Source organism: Nuphar pumila, chromosome 1 (assembly GCF_984573655.1).
Source record: "Nuphar pumila chromosome 1, dmNupPumi1.hap1.1, whole genome shotgun sequence".
Lineage (NCBI taxonomy): Eukaryota > Viridiplantae > Streptophyta > Magnoliopsida > Nymphaeales > Nymphaeaceae > Nuphar > Nuphar pumila.
In genome coordinates, this window is record NC_143249.1 from 82,267,641 (window position 1) to 82,286,914 (window position 19,274).

Below are 19,274 nucleotides of genomic sequence, written 5' to 3' on the forward strand. Positions count from 1 at the left end.
GCGCTTGACGCCGGTCTTGGCGCCAAGGGAAAAAGAGGCAAGGCCTATGTAGGGCCTGCCACTGACGGGCCACTGGGCCCACAACCGTCTTGGTCTGCACCCTACGTGCAGACCAAGTGCTGCTGGGCTGCGGCACTGGTTTCGCAGGTACTGAGCTCACCCGGGTGCTCCCGCACCCGGCGAAACAACAAGGGAGTCCCACAGTGGCTCCGGCGATGCTAGGCCCAAAAGGGCTGGGCCTAGTCCACCCTGTAGGTCTAGTCCAACAAGGACCAGACCCAGCTAGGTTAACAGGAGGGCCCCTGGTTTGAACCCAGGGGGTTCGGACCAGGGTGCTGGGCTAAGCCCACACCCGCGTGGGGTGTGGCCTAGCCCAGAACACCCGACTAGGCGGGCCAACAAGGGGGCGGGGTCTGGGCCCTATGGGACCAGTCCCTACCGAACCCAAGAAGGGGCAGGGCAGCACACTGGGCGTGTGCTGAGCTCAGGCTCTTGGTTGGTCTCCTAGAAGAGTCCAGACCAGGCTGCACCCGCACCCAAAGGTGCGCCAATGGTGCTGTCACCCTGCAGGTCGGTGCCGACCAGCCTTCATGGTCTGGACCATGCAGGTCCAGACTGTACAAGGCCACAGACTAATGGCCAGCCACAGACCTAAGGTCTGTGGCTCCTGGTCTGACCCTACCGTGGGTCCAGACCAGGCCATACATTGGCCGGCACCCCACCAAGTGGGTGCGCCAAGGAGAAAAAAAAAAAACCCGGGTGCCAAGGGCACCCAGTTCCGTGCTGCCATTTGGCGGACCAAGGAAGGGGGAAAGAACGGGCTACGCAGCCCCCTGGTTCGAGTCTTGTAGAGATTCGAACCAGGGCTGTAGCCCTTCCCACGCAACCCGAACACCCCAAAATCTATACTTATATATATATATATATATATATATATATATATAACTATATATTTTCCAAAATGTGCAGCCGAAAGGCTGCCGGTTTCCGGAAGTCTACAGGCTGCTCCGGCCAAAATGCTAAACACGGAACTCATAGAGAGTTTTGTCAGCTCTCAATATCAACCAAGATATCCCCGTTCCGATATACGGTCCAGGAGATATCGCCGAAGAACCAGGCATCCCTCGGGACGTTCCTGGGTTGCTGACGCAGAAACCTGTCAGCTAAATACGAGGTTTTTCGTCAGCCCTCCATGCCGAATTATCCAAAGTAGACAACTACAAAGTGGTGCAGCTTCGTCTGAGCTTTCCGAAATGCCCAAGAACTTTCCGATCCGACGCATATCCAGGGAGATATGCTCATTTTACCGGAGGGTTCCCTGTCAACCCAAAAAAAACGAGAAAAAGTAGCATTTTTTTTTTGCAACAAAATGTAATTCAGGCCTAATAGAACGTGTATAACATCAAATAGAAACATGGAAACTCGTGCTTTTCCGTCGAGCATACAATGGCTCGAAGCCATGACGATCCGGTATGCACTTTGCAAGTGCATCCCGGTTCGTCCAAGGGCATGTAACCCATGCTCAAACAATTAGAAACGAAATGTAAAGAGTAAAGTTTTTTTACTCACCTTGGGAAGGAGGAGATGCTTCTCAGCTGGAGGGGAGCCACCAGTCTGCTACGTGAGGGAGGAAGGGAGAAGAGAGGAAGGGAAGAAAGAGAGAGGGAAAGAGAAAGGGGTCAGCTCTTTCTCTCTCCTCTCTTTCTCTTGGTTAAATAGAAAGAGGGTGGGGTAGGTAGAGATGGAGGGTGGGGAGAGGAAAAAGGGGGATGGAGGGTCCTCCATAATACCCTCTCTAGATCCTATGGGGTCAAATGGGAGGGTCAAGGGGCTGGCCCCCAACCACTCCCAACCACTCCCCTTGAATCAAGGGGAGTGGTTGGCTTTGACTTTTCAAAGCCAACCCTCAAGCCAAAATATACGTTTTTTTCAAATTCAAAACTTTTTTTTTTTTTTTAAATAAATGGGGGGGGGGGTTAGGGGCTACCCCCTAGGGGGATTCCAGCCCAAAAAGTCGTGGGCCTATGCCCACCCACTTTTTGAAATCCCAAAACAAGGCCTCAACTTTTGGTTTTTTACAAACTTTTCAAAATTGCCTATTAAAAGGAGTTTTTTTTTTTGTAAATTTATTTTCATAACTCCTCAAAATGGCATGGGCTGAGGTGGAGCCCATGCCAACCACTTTTAAAAATGCCCAAGACAATCCTCCATACAAAATATTTTGAAAACCCACTTTTATGTTTTACAATATACTTTTAGATTTTACGAAAATTGCAATTCGCTTTATGAAAAACCCAATTCACTTCATTATTTAAATGAACATGACTAAATTAATTTAAAAACCAAAATTTTAAATTACATCTCATGAATTAAAGTTTAAATTATAATAAAGTATGTTTAATTTCCCAATTTCAATGAAATTGGGCCTCGGTATAACTCAAAATTACCGATATACCCTTTTTCAGCAATTTCAAAGAAATAACGAGAAATTTTTCTCGTTTAGGCTCCAAATTTGGAGCGAACCCAAATGAATATAATATAAGTCAAATCTACAAATATTGGGGTTTGATTCCTCGCGGTTTGCCCCGAATCGCCTCGTAGAGCGAATCTACGCGATTCAGAGCCTCAGAAGGCGATAATTTGCCAGATTCATGGGCAATGCTCGTGCCGAACAAGGAATTTTCCAACAATGAAGTATATATCATTTAAAATTCTTCAGAAAAAAAATAGTGGGGCTTACACCCATGACTACCAATATGTTTGTAAAACCGTGAGCTACCATGTCACATCTCAATATTTATGGTTTTCGTGTGAGCAAGCTCTCATGCTTTCCGTTCATTTTGGTGAGAAAATTGTTCCCCATGATCTCTTTTCTTATGAGAACCGTGTACTCCTCCATAAAGGCCATCTTCCCATGGTAGGCTTTGCCATGAATGGGAAATGGTCGTATTAGGTGTTCTAAACTTCAAGTTGTTATTTTGTTATTTCAAAAATGCGAACACACACGTATGGCACCGTGTTATTCTCCTTCTTAAGTTGTTTGATGCAAACAATGTGGTTATATGATGCGCCCTTGCTGTAGCATAGATAATCTTTTCATTACTCATACTTTCTTTTGGTTTTCCTTATGGTTCTCCAGAATTTTTTCTTTGAGATTGGTAGCCTACGATTCTGCCTTGTTATGGCAAAGAATCCAGGCTACCCTGGTGTGTTTCAGATGGTAAGGAGGCCTTTGGACCCACCCTTTTTGGGTTTGGATAAGGCTGGCCTGAGCTAGCCGAGGCTGGGCCAGGGTGGCCCCACACCACCAGTTTCTTTCCCCTCTTTTATGTTCGGCTAGACCAGTCCAGGTTGCTGGATGTGTCCAGCAAGTGTGACACCAGACCAACCACAATCGGGTCATCCTAGGGTGTCTCTCTCTCTTTCCATTTCGGTCTTGCGCAACCCATAGCAGTGCCCCTTTTCAGGTGGTAGTGGGTTCGGTTTCCCTTTGGCCTAACACAATCTATACCGAATCTGGTCCAGATCTGTCAGAAGCCCTTAGCCGAACTGGGTTCGGTTAAGGGCACCTCCGCCTTTCAACCCCAATGGCTGACGTTGGTGGGCCTGCTGCAACCGAGTTGCAGTAGGTGGGTTGCATCCGGATGCAAGTCGCAAGCCTGCATCCTCTGCATTTTGGTGGTGGCCGAGCCACATTCGGGTCTGGACGTGTGGTCCAGACCGTGCTCAGGTCTGAGCATGCCCAGCGTGGGTCTGGACTAGTAGGTCCAGACCTGGGCCTTTCCGCGTTGCCGAGACCAGCACCGGTGGTCTTCCTCTGGACCAAAGCCACTTGGTTCAGGTGGTTCCGTTCCTACAGCAGCTAATTGTAGCCGCCTTGCAACTGGGATTGCTACCATCCCGTTTTTGTTTCAGTAGGGCTGCCAAATAGGCCTTGTCTTGTTTGATGCCCCATGGCACCATGCATCGAGCAAGTGAGTGGGGTCTGGAATAGACCCGCACCCTCTTCATGGGTTTTCTGAACCATGGGAACCACTTCATGTATGATTATCCAGCCTTGTTAGTGGGCTGCAGCTTTTTGGACTGCATGTAAGCATAGAGAGTGGTTCCCAAATTTCCCAGACAAATTCATAGATTCCGGCTCATCGAGTCATGGGCAATGTGAATGCTTACCAAAGCAAAAAAATAAGTGTAAGGCATGTGTCTACATAAAGAAATAATAACAGTAGATGCGCGTAGTGTGGTTTCACACTCGTACATTTCCTTCTCTTTTTCAATATGGAATGCATAGTGTTCGCAAATGATATCGTAACTATGTGCGCAATAAGATAATATAAGGATTTTAGGTAATTAAGAAGCTTACAGTGTTTGTTGAATCGTAACACTTAGCTCAAAATGGTATAATTAAGGTGTTGTTTTTGTCACACACTCTAGCACGAAAGCTAGTGCATATATGTATGCTAACATTTGTTCGTATAATGTTATTATTGGGCACGAATCACTTTGACAAGTAAAATGTGTCCCGCTTTGTACAAAAGGGACTAGAGGCACTTGGTATGGTTGAATGGTCTTATGAGACTTATGTGATATTGGAACGCCTTGGCGAGTTTTTGGTGTGGGTGATGGCCCCGCCTCATGAGACGAGCTCACCTATGTTAGAGATACATGGTTTATATGCTTTTACACATTCATGATTTGTTCTAGAGACGCCTTACCGTGGCTAAATGTTTCTAACTGTCTCATTGTGAAGCTCGATGTTTTGTATCGTCATATTGCTAGTTCCCATACTTGTTGGACATATAAGTCCACTTGTATCTATGCACAGTTCACAATAGCTTATTTGTTCTGCATGACATATTCTCTTGTGTTGTTACATTGACTGACTATGTTCTGTGATGCGTATCAGGTTATAAATGCTATGAATTGTGGAATGGATAGTCGTGATCATTTTCTCATGTTTTGCCTAATTGCATTGACTCATGCTAGTTGTTATCACTTATTGCTCCATGTGTAGTTTTGTCACTCTCTTTATACTTGTTTACGCTATACCTGCCCAATTGTTGCGAATGAATGAATAAGAATGCTATGTGTTTCATGATAAGCTTTGCTTTCGTTTTCCACATATTGGTATATTGTGTTTTGGTTTGTCTCACCAGCCCGCAAGAGTACTGACCCCGTTTTATGGGGATACAGGTGTTTGCTTCTAGGTGTGCGATGAGCTCGATATGCGCTTGAAGACATGAACCCACTCTTCTAGAACGTCAAGGATATTGGCAGAGTTTTTGTAAAAGGGAAATGATTGTAACATTTTGTAAAATGTGAGAAATAAAAGATGTTTCATAAATATTGTTGCTTCACCCTGTGATCCGCCCAGAGTTTTCCACTTGTTTTCCCTTTTTGGTATTTCCGCATTTGCGCAATGTTTTAAAAAAAAAATGGTGGAGAATCGTAAGGAAAACCAAAAGAAAGTATGAGTAATGAAAAGATTATCTATGCTGCAGCAAGGGCGCATCATATAACCACACTATTTGCATCAAACAACTTAAGAAGGAGAATAACACGGTGCCATACGTGTGTGTTCGTATTTGTGAAATAACAAAATAAGAACTTGGAGTTTAGAACACCTAATCCGACCATTTCCCATTCATGGCAAAGCCTACCATGGGAAGATGGCCTTCATGGAGGAGTACACGGTTCTCATAAGAAAAGAGATCATGGGGAACAATTTTCTCACCAAAATGAAAGGAAAGCATGAGAGCTTGCTCACACAAAAACCACAAATATTGAGATGCGACATGGTAGCTCACGGTTTTACAAACATATTGTTAGTCATGGGAATGGTGAATCTCACCTTCGTCGACTTTCAAACAATGGAGAGGAAGCTTGGGAGCTTCCACGAAGATGGTGCTTAGCACCCACACCTCTCACGGTTTTGGAGAAAGAGAGGAGAGTGAATGAGGGAAAGAGAGAGGGAAAATGAGAAAGAATGAAGAGAAGAGAGAGAAGGAAAATCGCCCATTTGGGCTTTCCTTCTTTCTCCTAGGTATATGTACCTAGGGTTCTAGAATGGACGGCCAAGATTAATCCGGAATGGATGGAGAGCTGGGGTGAAACACGCCCCTCCATGGCCTCCCACAAGGCCAATCAACACCTTCTTTTTAAATTTTTTCTAAAATCTTTTAAAAAATGCCATCCAAAGGGCTTTGAAAAGCCATTAAAACTTTAAGAAATTGCAAGGGGAGCCCCAAGGCTGCCACCCTTTCCAGCCAATCGATTCTTGTTATTTGAAAATGTTTTAAAGGAATTACCAAAAGGCCATGGGGCGCAACCCCATGCCTTCCTCTCTTGGAAAAATGCCCCTCATGATGAAGCTTTAAGCCTCATCATGAGGCTTTGAACCAAGGGCTTGGCGAATCGTGACCCTCCCTTCTCAAGCAAAGCATCCTTTTTCAATGATGCCACTACCCAGCTGGTAAACCATTGACCAGCTGATCCTCATGGCCATAAACTTTCTCTAGTGGGGTGCATAAAGGGGCTGGGTCATCCATGGATCTGGGCCAACTCCAGATCCAAAACGCTAATTAATTGTTATAAAACAAATGCCTATTTAATGATTTAAAACTAAGATTTGTCTTTAACACATTATTTATCCATTTTCAAAATCTCGATTGATATGAAATGCTCAAATATCCTTAGAGGAATTTCCCTTCGTTTGCAAGAAATACACTCATTACGACTCACATATTATCGATAAGCAATTCTCGTAATTCACATGCACTGACGGGGTTTTTTCGTCGTATAGGTCCCAAATTCGGGGACAAACTAAATACATACATTATGAACTTGCCCTTAAATTTTCAGAAGTTAATTCGTCCAGAATTGGGCTCTTCTTACTCATATACTGTACTTACGTGATTTTGGGTCGCGCGCATAATGAGCCAAAATACAAAGCATAATCAAATTATAGCTAATTATGTGCTACAATCATAAACACACGAAAATATACCCTTCAACTCTATGCAAACAGTGAATTCTTTAAAAAAATTCGCGGGTCTTACACCAAGTGCAAATCAAATGGATCTGTTAAGAGGCACAAAACTCTCCTTGTTGTAAAAAGATATATACAAGTTTAGGGACTTGACTATAATAAAATATTTTACCTTGTCATCAAACTTGTTATAGTTAGATGTCTTTTGGCTATCACAACTATTCAAAATTGTCGTCTTTACCAAGTTGATGTGAACAATGCCTATTTTCATGGTGATCTATATGTGAAAGTATAGACACATTTGCCACCAAGCCTTGACAATCAGGGAGAGCGTACTATTTTTTGACCAAATAAGTTCATTTATGAACTGAAACAATCTTCATGAATTTGGTTTTCTAAATTAACCTCACATTTAATAGAATTGGGGTATATGCAGTCAAAGGTAGATTATTCTCTATTTTTAAAGATATTAAGAGCATCTTGTATATTCTCGTTAGTTTATGTCGATGACATTATCATTGCAGGAAACAACATTGACAACATTGGACAATTGAAGGAAAAGCTCAATGCAAAATTCAAATTAAAGGACTTAGGCCAGCTCAAATACATTCTTGGATCGAGGTAACCAGATCCAAAAATGGAATATTCTTATTTCAAGTAAATACACTCTTGATATCTTGAATGACATGGGATATCTAGGAGCACACCCATGCGATTTCTCAATAGGGAGACAATTGAAATTAAATAATGATGGAGCTTGTTGGGTGCCTTATATATCTTACCATCACTCATCAAGATATTGTTTATTCAGTCAATATCTTCAGCAATTTTATGAGCCAACCACCGAAACCACCTCTAGAAGCCATTTTATGTTTATTGAGGTACATCAAAGCAACTCTAGGAACAAGGCATTTCAATGTCAACGTCTAGTGAGATCCAAGTAAGAGGCTACTGTGATTCAGACTAGGTAGCTTGTCCCATGACTAGAAGTTTTGCGTCGGGTTACTGCATTATGATGGGAGACAACATAATATCATAGAAAACAAAGAAACAAAGTGTCATCTCCCACTCTTCAAGAGGAGCAGCATAGTATAGATCCATGGCAATAACCACATGCGAGATGACATGGATAAGACATCTTCTTCATGATTTTGACATCAATCATCAGAACTAATGACTATATTATGATAATAAAGTCACAATTCATATAGCTGCAAACCCTATTTACCATGAACGTACAAAACACATAGAGGTCATGTGGTATGCAAAAAAATTCAGAAGGGAATAATCCAGACCCAGTATGTCCACAACAAAAATCAATGTGTTGAAATTTTTACCAAGGCTCTAAGTTGAGATAAGTTCATTCAACTAAAAGGCAAGTTGGGCATAACAAATCCACATGTTGAGGGAGAGTGTTAGATTTGTTAAATTTATTTCATTTACTATATTTTCTATTTACGACATGGTAAATATGAAAAATGTAATTTCTTCTTTTTAACTTAAGTTTCAAATTTTGAATTGCATAATTAAAGAAAGAGATAGAAGATGAATTATCTTGAATCCCTTAAAGTTAGGGATATGACAGAGGTAAGTGACTTATTATCATTATCTTTTATTTTGCATTGTATATATCATGTAATTTGTAAAAGAACAATAAAAAAATAAGAATCCTTCTTTTCCACACTGTTTTTTCTTCAATATCATTTTTCTACATTGGGTTTGACTGCAAAAATAGTTAGAACTTGGTTGTCAGGTCATTGGAGGGGTTTAACGTAGACCCAAACTTCTTAGATTCAGGGTCTGAATCCATAATCTTGATACAATGGCTTAGTTTTTAGGCCTTGTTCTAGCTGTCATAGTATATGAATGGAAAGAGATTAAGCAAGCAATATATGTCGTTTACTGCCCCCCCTTTTCAGTATAGAATGGTTGGGAAACCAAAATGGGCACTATCTGTAATCTGCCTATGAAGTGCAACTCTGTCCATCCTCAATATTATGAACCATGCAGCCCCTCTTTGTCCTTGAGCCAACCTGTCAAAGAAACAGAAACGAAATCCTACCCTTCCTCCAATTACAGTATAACACCACGAGGTGCCCACGACGTTCTCGCTCGTTCGGTCGGTTATACGGACAGCAAATAGACCACCCTCCTCCTCGTTCGTTAACCACCTCTCACCCTCTCTCTCTCATGTCCGCCCTGCAAGAGAGGAGAAACCAATTTGGTAACGGTTTTGACATTGGTTGTATTTTGATCTGTGAAAATCCCATTGTTCAGCAATTTCTCTGTTTTCACGTGGAAGATTAGAAGTGCTGGAGTGGGTATTTTCCAGATCAAAGTTTGCCAGTAAAAGATCTGGTTTTCCTACCTTCAGTTCTTTCAAAAAACAAAGATATCTGTTTTTCCGGCAAGGAACATAACTGTTGAGGAAAATCATTGTTGTTTCTGTTCTTTTTTTAAGATACCAACCGAGACACAATCAGTTATTTTCGTTGGTTGAGTTCATTTTCCCTGTCCACATCATTAATTTGAGAATTATGAGGATTAATTGCCCGCCAGAATTACATTCTCTAGTGAACACGAGATGTCGAGTTCCGTTTGATCGTTCAAGCTAGATTGGTTTTGAAACGAGACCGTACAATGCAGGAAGCAGTCCCTATCCCGGCATGTTTTTTGGGCAACAAGTCGGCAGATGATCCGTCAGGACTAAAATCCGGCCATAGTGCGGTCATGTCGGTCTACCAGGCGGTGATTGCCGGCGTCTGCTGCCATGTTACAGTGATATGGTTCAAGAACCTCATGGCACATTGTCTCTGGATCTTAGTTGATGGCCTTGGCAACGAACACCAGTACACCTGCAAGATCGATCTCAAGCCTTGGCATTTCTGGAATAAGAAAGGATTCAAGCAATTCGATATCGGCGGAAACCAAGTCGACGTGTTCTGGGACCTCCGGACTGCAAAATTCTCTGGCGGGCCGGAGCCTCATGGCGAATTCTATGTTGCAGTTGTGTGTGATAGCGAGGTGGTTCTACTGCTAGGAGAATTGAAGAAGGCAGCTTACAGAAAGACTAGATCAAGGCCTTCACTGTTCGACGCGATACTTCTGTCAAAGAAGGAGAATGTCTTTGGAAAGAAATGTTTTGCCACGAAAGCAAAGTTCGACGAAAGAGGAAAGGAGCACGACATCGTCATCGAGTGCTCGATCTCGGTAGCGCAGGATCCCGAGATGTGGATTAGCGTAGATGGGATTATGTTGGTCAATGTGAAGACTCTATACTGGAAGTTCAGAGGGAATGATGTGGTGGTTGTTGATAACATGCCGGTGCAAGTCTTTTGGGATGTGCACGATTGGATATTCAGCCCGGGCACAGGCCATGCTTTGTTTGTCTTCAAGCCAGGGATGCCGGAAAATTCGACGACAGGCAGTGATGGTAGCTCGCTTTCCAGCAGCTCAATGCAAGGATTTTGCTTGATTTTGTATGCATGGAAGATGGAATGAGAGAAACGGATCCCGCCATCATTTGAAATAGGATGGGTTTCATCATACATCCAATCCTAGCCATCCAGCAGAACCATTTCGCCATTGATTGGATGACTAGGATTGAATGTATGATGGAATCCATCTTATTTCAAATGATGGGATCCATGTTTGATTGATTCTTTGTGCACCAAGAGTGGTACACTCTCCTATACTTTTCCATTGGTTGATATTTGTTCTATTAACGTGCGGACATTCAGGAAGGACACGAGATTTGTGACATTTCTCATTGGTTGTCGCAGACTCTAAAGTTTCTCCTCTAGCTCCTGTACTCGAAAAAGTGCTAGAGCATTTTTATCAACCAGTCATGTCATATAAGGCTAAGTTGAATACTAAATTGTTTCGATTTGAGGATCCTTTATATATTTTTACTTCAATTACGTAAATCAATGGTTCAGACAATACTCAAAAGCAAAGCATTTTTCATTGATATAAGAACTTGTGTGCTCTTCAAATATAACTTCTTTGAGATATAAAATATATCTCTTGGTACCATCCCATAATAATGTATGAGACAGTATGCATTTTTATTTCAGTCACATTTTATTGTTATGATTCTACTAAATATGTCTTTTTTCATTCTATCAAAAACTGATTTTATAGAGCAAATGTTTACCTTGCCACAATGATGTTATTCACACGTCAAATTTACTGCCAAGTTAGATTTCATTTGACTGTCTACAGCTCCTTTTGTATGTGTTAGGTGCAGAAGTTTTACATAAATGTTTCGCCATGTTATTAAGCATTTATATTTTTTTATTTGTTTTTTTTTTTGTATAAAAGGAGGAATAGAATAACCTCATTGAGGCATATTGTTCATACCTCTGTAATGCATTAAATGTCAAGTATCAATCTTCTACCCCTTTCCAATATCCTTTGTCACAGAATAGATCAACTTAGCTCTCATTCCTTTTTTTCTGAGAGAGAGAGCACTCATTCATTTTTGATGCACTCACTTTGTATCTTCAACACTCAAGTGTACAATCGAAAGGAAGCAGCGCTAGCCTCTGTGTGGTTGATCATTATGCTAGCATCTCGCATTCACGCCCTAGGAGAAGAGTTCAGTCTTATTTTGGTGTTGTTGGGGGATGAGGATTGACCTTTCTAACACATTAATGACATAGGCGCCCCACTGACTTGTTTTTTATGGGTACATCAAGTAGTGCAACCTGGTTCTACTTATGTTCTTATAAAATAGAGTCAAACATGCTTATCCTATTATTGAAGCATGAAACAATTGAAATCTTAAATCAAAACACTATATATATAATATATGAATAAAAAATTTATAATGATGAACAACCAAAACCTATTTACTCACTACATGAAAGAACTTTCATTAATGAAACACGTAAATTCTTTGTAAAATCAAATATGTGCATTCTTATGAAATGGTTATTGGTGTCTTCTTCAATAAAATAAAACATACTATATAGTTTGTTGTCTTCTTCGTAACCCACCATTAGTTTGACTGAATAACTAAATAAAATAGATAGGTCTCTTTTTTAGTCTCGGGTCCACTAAATCTTCTTAATTGAAATATCTTTTATATGAATAAAACAGATTTTAGTTGACCATGCACAACTCAAACTTGATCGCCTGGCTTTGCTTCGTTGCAACTAAGAAACCGTAGCTTGAAGAAAGATGCATTAACAAAACAGGTGACTAATGATCTTGCGATAGGAGTAAGAAAGCCGCTTAGATGTTTAAGTACACTCACTCAAGCCACCATCCAATATCATGGAATAGCATGAACTGGGGGTACTGAAGTGGAAGAACCATGTTATAGGTGATCTTATTGCACGGTTCAAAGGCTTTAGAGTGTTACGAATTGTCCCACTCTCTCATGGATTGGAAGATGCCCTTATTTGAATTCTTATTTTTGGTCTTCTATTTCTGACTCTTTGGTAGACTCTATAGATAAGTGTTATTATTCTTGATTAATTATGGATAAAATTAGTGGATTGATCCTATTTTTTGTTCTCTCTGTCTTGAGCCCTAGTCCTAGAGAAAACACCTTTTATCCGTCTTCTCTTTCACGTTTTTCTCAATAGCATCCCACTCAAAGGAATCAATATTTTCCCTTGCCTTGCTGCTGGTTCTATCTGATGCAGAGCCTAGTCAGATCGAGAATACATTTCTAGCTTTTTCGGCTTTTCCCTGCGCTAGAGCCTTCCCAAGGTTGAATTTGTAAAAACTATCCCTCTTTTTTGGTTAGGTTTCTATCAGTGGTATCAGTGCATCGCTTCTAGAAAACTGTGTCAAGTAGCCAAACTGCCCTGGTCTATGCAGCAAGGGCCCACACCCTTCTTGAATCCTTTCAGGTTCCTATCATCGCGCTGATCGAAACATCGAAGAATATGAAATTTGTTTGAGCGATGGAAAAGCTTAACGAGTCTATCGGCATTCTTAATAGAAGCATTGATCATTTTGAGAGCATGATAGATGAAGGGTTTGACATAATAGAATGATAATTGTAAATGATCATGCATTCCGTACTTAATCCAATGGGATGGGGGAGAAGCCATCGGCAGGAACCCAACCTTCATTTTTCCACGTGCCGAACTTGCCAGCATTTGCCCACACGGATGGCCGTCATCATTGACAACGTACAAGCACAATCGCCTCCCTTCTCCTTGTAGCATGGGAGCAAGGTTGACGGAGGTGTCATCACGGACTGGAGTATACCTAGTGACCCGTCAATGACCAACGTGACCTCCACTAGTTGGAGGGAGCCTCCTGACAACAACAACATGATGGAGAGACCATTGTCTCCCTCTATCACGTTGCACCCAAGACCTCCACTATCAAAGACCCTGCCCTTATCTCCTCTTTTTCGGGCAGGACATGTTCCCATCGTCAACAACCACCCTCATGTTGACCAGTCATCAGCCAGTACAGGCTAGTGGGGACCCACCCAATTGACAGGGGTGGCTGGTGGTGGCTCTTGATGCTCTAGCCTTCTTGCCCTCATGAGCCCCAACCTCCCTGACACTGTTGAGTCCAACGAGAGGACCTCTGCAGTTCTTAGGCTCCTCAATGAAACTGATATCAAACCCGTCACCGAATGGGAGGTGCTCCAACCCAACCTCTGAACCACACATGTCTGCACTGCCTTTGGCATCGTCGTTGTTGCCGTGATGTTGAAGCCCCACCATTGTCCACACAACGCCCCTTATGCTGGGCTGAGCAGGCCCCTCCCACTACAAACGTACATCCATTGGTTGAATTCAACCAATCGACGACCCCCCTTGCCAGCTGAAGGCAATGACGATGAAGGCAACACTATGGCATTGAGGGGTGCCTCCGCTATCGTTCCTAGCTTGAAAGGGAGGCCCCTCAATGCCCTAACAAGTCGAACATGGTTCTTGAATCGGTTCGACATTGACACAGCTATTGAACCCAGTCTAAATGAAAATCAAACCGGTTTTCACAAGCATGACATCGGTTCTCACTGGTTCTCAAGTCTAGAACCAATTGTTACTAGTTTTGGACCTAGATCCACCTCTTCCTTACTTCAATTTAGTGTGGTTTTGTCCTAATTCCTTCTTGGACCAAATCTAAATCCATGTCTTTGGCCCTACTTCTAAATTTCCAACTCAATCTCAATCTCGAACACTTATTTCAAGTCTGAATCTGACACACAATGATCCAACTAACCCAAAAGTCTATTTAAGTCAAATGGATCCTTACTCAATTTAGTCTGGTTTTGTCCTAATTCCTTCTTGGACCAAATCTAAATCCATGTCTTTGGCCCTACTTCTAAATTCCCAACTCAATCTCAATCTCGAACACTTCTTTCAAGTCTGAATCTGACACACAATGATCCAACAAACCCAAAAGTCTATTTAAGTCAAATGGATCCTTACCCAATTTAGTGTGGTTTTGTCTTAATTCCTTCTTGGACCAAATCTAAATCCATGTCTTTGGCCCTACTTCTAAATTCCCAACTTAATCTCAATCTCAAACACTTCTTTCAAGTCTGAATTTGACACACAATGATCCAACTAACTCAAAACTCTATTTAAGTCAAATGGATCCTTACCCAATTTAGTCAGATCGTATCTAAAACCATCCATTTACCTATCCAAGCTCGAACTCTGTCTATGGTCCAAAATTAACCCAAACCTTAACGCCACCCAATCCATATCTAAACCAAGATCTTTTATTTTTGGTCTTTTATTTCTTTTAAGAATCTTTGGTAGACTTAATAAATAAATGTTATTATTCTTGATTAATTATGAATGACATTAGTGGATTGATCTCTTTTTGTTCTTTCTGTCTTGAGTCTTAGTCCTAGAGAGATTGACTTTTCTCTCTCTCCTCTTTCACATTTTTCTTAGCAGCAGGCCACCTAGAGGGATCAATATTCACCCTTTTCCCTACTGCTGAATCTATCTAACGTAGAGCCTAGTTCGATTGGAAACAAATTTATCTTTTTTTTTTTACTTTTTCTTGCACCAGAGCCTTCCTAAGGATAGATTTATAGAAATCGTCCCTCCTTTAGGGTCATGTTTCTATCATAGAGTTGATAAAGATCACAATTTTACTACTTGCAGCCTAGTGAGGTTATGCTTCCAGGACTGTGACATGATTTGTAACGCCCCAAAATCCCAACTTGTAAAATCCTTGTATTTTTAGAGAACTTTTTTTTTTTAAACATTACGCAAGCGGGAAAACTATAAGGAAAAGATAGTTGGAAATTTTGAGCGAGTTACAAAGTGATCAACAAAAAGAAACTTTCTTCCACTATTGATTTACAAAATGCGACAAATAAAAATGTACATCAATTCATTTACAAAAAGGTCTCTCAAAACAAAAATAGAAGATTTTTCCCAAACTATTTGCTAAGATCGCATACGTCCAAAGTGTGGGTCCAAAGTCTCTGTCCCGCAGTCGTCGCGATCACACCTCTTGCAATCATCACCTGTATCCCCATAAAACGGGGTCAGTAATCTTGCAAGTTGGTGAGATAATATCCACAACTATCCATTATGCAAAACATAGGCAATAATAGCATGATGTGCAATAATTAACATGGCTATCTCAATTAAAAGCATAAGTAAATCTAACATAATGGAATAGTTAGAAACATTTGCACTAATGAAACAAGTGCAACTATAAACAAGAAACAATAAGCAGGAAGATACATCTTTAGCAACATGATCAGAGATAAGCAGTAAGAACATTAGCATGCTTATGCGATTGATAATTAGCATTCAATTGCAACAGTGGATATTTCAGCAATTATTACTATGAGCAGAGAAATATAACTTTAATCACAGAGTTATCATAAAGCGGTGAGTGACATCATCATGTGACAAGCATGCATCTAGATTCATAACTCAGTATACTTAAGTAGCTAAGCAATTAAACAGTTAGATAATTAAGTAATTGAGCAAGTAGCAATTTAAGCAATTAACTACGACAAAAATCATCAAACACATAAGTTAGCTGTCAACGTGTTAGTTTAATTGCATTGTCTTGATTACACCTTTGGGTATATGAGAGAACCTTGCATGAGTCATGGATTTCAATGCACGCTCTCCAACAAGAACCGTTTCGTGAATGGGTAACCGAACGATTTATCTTAATTATGCTTGTTTAACAACATTCCCTCCTTTCGAGGTACTTAAGCCCATCTGGCCTTGTGTTCCCCACAGGGAAACATGAACAATATGATGAGGTCACACTCGTACATTCACGTGCTCTAACACAACAAGCCAAGAGGAGCACTTCGCCGGTGAAGGCGACATCAACATTCATCATTCAGGGGTGTATGACATTCTTAAACACGTGAGCTTGACTCACGTGGTGAGTCCATCACCCACACATAACTCGCCATGAAGTTCAACATTCCAACAAGTCTCAAAAGACAATTATACCCCGACAATGTGCCCCAAATCTCCTTTGCATTTTTTGGACGAATCAAGTGTCAAGTGTGCATCATGTGTCAGGTGTAAACGCACACGAATTTGTTTGAGCATTCATCGCATGTTAAGAAACATCGTTAAATATAAGACACTTGATTTATAAACATGCTCAGTGCAACACGTTTTAGTTCGGTGACATGATATGCCAAAGTGCGTGCGAACTTTCAAACTTTGCCAAGCATACTACAAGAGTTTCAAATTATATCACTTAATAAGTCTCATGCTATTCTACACATATGCTCAAAACATACTACTTGTATATTGTGATTTTATCTTAGGACATTCACACAGTAAGATTCATAATAATTGAGCATGAGAGAAATCCACCCATCAAGTGTTATAATTAAGAGCGCAACCAATGCACAGTTCAGGTATTCAAAGCACCTTTGCATTATTGACCTTACCCCAAAATACTTAAGAAATAGATCTCAATGAAATCATACATTCATTGAAAATAATTGTTTGTAAATCATGTATTCATATTCAAATATCTAAGTGAGTCTTGACACTGGACTTAATACGATTGAGCACTTCCTTATCGTAAGCATTCATTTTCAAACTCTTAAACACAATTTATATGTATAGGAATATATTGGACTCCTTCATAAGTTGAAAGTTAGCTCACCTGGTTGTCAAAACTAAGTTTTGCCGTACGAGGATTCATTACAATCATACCCCTTGGGTATATATATATTCTTATACCTTCATTTTTCCTAAATCAGGAAGTGCAATATATATATATATATATATATATATATATATATATATATATTGGTTGCTTATAATAGAAACCTTATGAGTCGGCTTTGCTGAAACATTGAGAATTAAATAGTTGTGCTAAACATGAACTTACCGATTGAGGTGGTTCAATAAGAGTTGGTCGGCCAAGCTCTTGAATATCATGCACATAATAGGCAATTCACATTCATGTCAAGTAGGGCACGTGATACAACATAGTTAAGCATGCTATAATGAAATTTTAGGGGGTTCAAACTAGGCCACTACAATGAAGCATATGTGCGGCCAACTTGGTGCCATGCGTACAGAAAACTGCAGCAGCTATGGGCTGCCCTATGTGAGCCAAGTGTATAGGAAAATCATAGAAAACAGCTTGATACCATGCGTTCAAGGGGTGCAAGGAAAACACAATTCCTTTAAGTGCTGCCAACAAGCGCACTTCTACCGGGAATCGCTGTGCACGAGTTGATGTTAGCAAGCAACAAGGTTGCAGAAAACATCGCAGCCTCTATGTGCTGCCACATACAATGAATAGCGGAAAGTAAACCTCGGCAATAGGCTTGCCACCAAAAGGTTTAGGGATGTTGACCAGCAACCATTGCGCCAACACCATTGTTGTTGTAGGGGAAAGAGATTGCAGCCTCAACACTGGGGTGGGACTTTCGAAGTGCGGCCCAGCATGGAAACGAAAAGTGTCACGGTGGCTGCAGAAATGGGCAGCAACAAAGCGCTGCCTAGAACGCCGTTGCTGCAACAAAAGGGGATGCTTCCCAAGCCACATTGTAGCAGAAAAAAGGGGCAGCCGACTACTAAATCCAACAACCACACCGCAACAGCAAGAAGGGGAAAAATCAGTATAACTTTGGTTTTGTGCAGCCTGCAGATCCGCACACGGGCTGGTTCCACAATGGCATGCAACCACAACACGTAGGGCTGCAGCATGCTGCGGATCAACACAAGGTGACACCGGCCAGGTGCAACAGAGGCTGTTGGGAGGCGACCGAGCATAGTCTAGGTGTCTAACAACATGACTGGTCTGGACCAAGCACGGTCCAGACCTGGTCATGCATGCGAAACCACTTGGAGTGGTTCGACCAAGGCAAGGGTCCAGGCCTGGGATGAGAGGAACGAAGGGTTGACACGGGGAAGGCATGGGCAATAGCATGGTCTGGACCAAGCATAGGTCCAGGCCTGCCACAACTATGGCCAATCCATGCCTCCAAAAAGAGGCTCAGCTCGGCCCGGACGGGGATGCGACTGCAGCCATTTGGCTAAAGCTGACCCCCAATGAAGTGGGTAATCTGGCTGCAGCATGCACCCAGTTTGTGGGTGTCATAGCCGCCCTCCATTACCAGTTGGGCAGACCCAGGCTTGCTGCCATGATGGGGCAGAACCTAGGCTGTCCGACATCAGGCCGGTCAACACAAAGAAAAAAAATAAAAATGTATTTAAACATGGGTCTTGAAAGCAAAAAATCAGAAAAGGGGCATTGGCATAGCTGCCCTGCTGCAGACTGACCCATATATGAAATGGGTTTTTGCTGGAAGGCTATGCATGCTGAAAGAAAGGCCATGGCGTCCGAACTAGGTGGATTAAACCCACCATTGCATAAAAAGAAATGCCATGTAAACAACAACTAAAAAGAAAACCCAAATAGCAATGTGCGTGTGTGAGTAGCGTGAACAAGGTATCAAAAACATACAACCCATTAGGGATACCCGAATTCACCTAGCTTTCGTATGTGCACAAAGGCCTTGAGAAGACATGGCTTCATGTTACAAGTCCATGTATTGCACAAATGGCAGCCGTGGAGATGAAAAATCTCACCTTAGACCGAGTGGAGTATTCTTTTCGGATGACGGAGGAGGCAACAACTCCCCTTTGCTTAGAGTGTAGAGGGGAGTCCCAAATCGATACCCACCCCTACACCAAAACACAAAGGAAGAAAGAAGGAAGGTGGGTTCACAGTTTAGAGAGAGAGAGAGAGAGCAAAATCGCCCCTAGGCTTCTCTCTCCTCCTCTCTTAAAAGTATATATATTTTAGGGTTTTGAAACGGATGGCTAGGATTTAAGAT

The 19,274-nt window shown here is 41.6% G+C and overlaps 1 protein-coding gene across 1 annotated transcript; it reads left to right on the forward strand.

The window, feature by feature from the left end:
• The first annotated feature begins 9,628 nt into the window (after positions 1–9,628).
• Positions 9,629–10,489, forward strand: LOC149849048 (uncharacterized). Its single transcript, XM_090006715.1, has one exon. It carries the CDS (start codon positions 9,629–9,631, stop codon positions 10,487–10,489), a length of 861 nt encoding a protein of 286 aa, XP_089862841.1.
• The last annotated feature ends 8,785 nt before the right edge of the window (positions 10,490–19,274 follow it).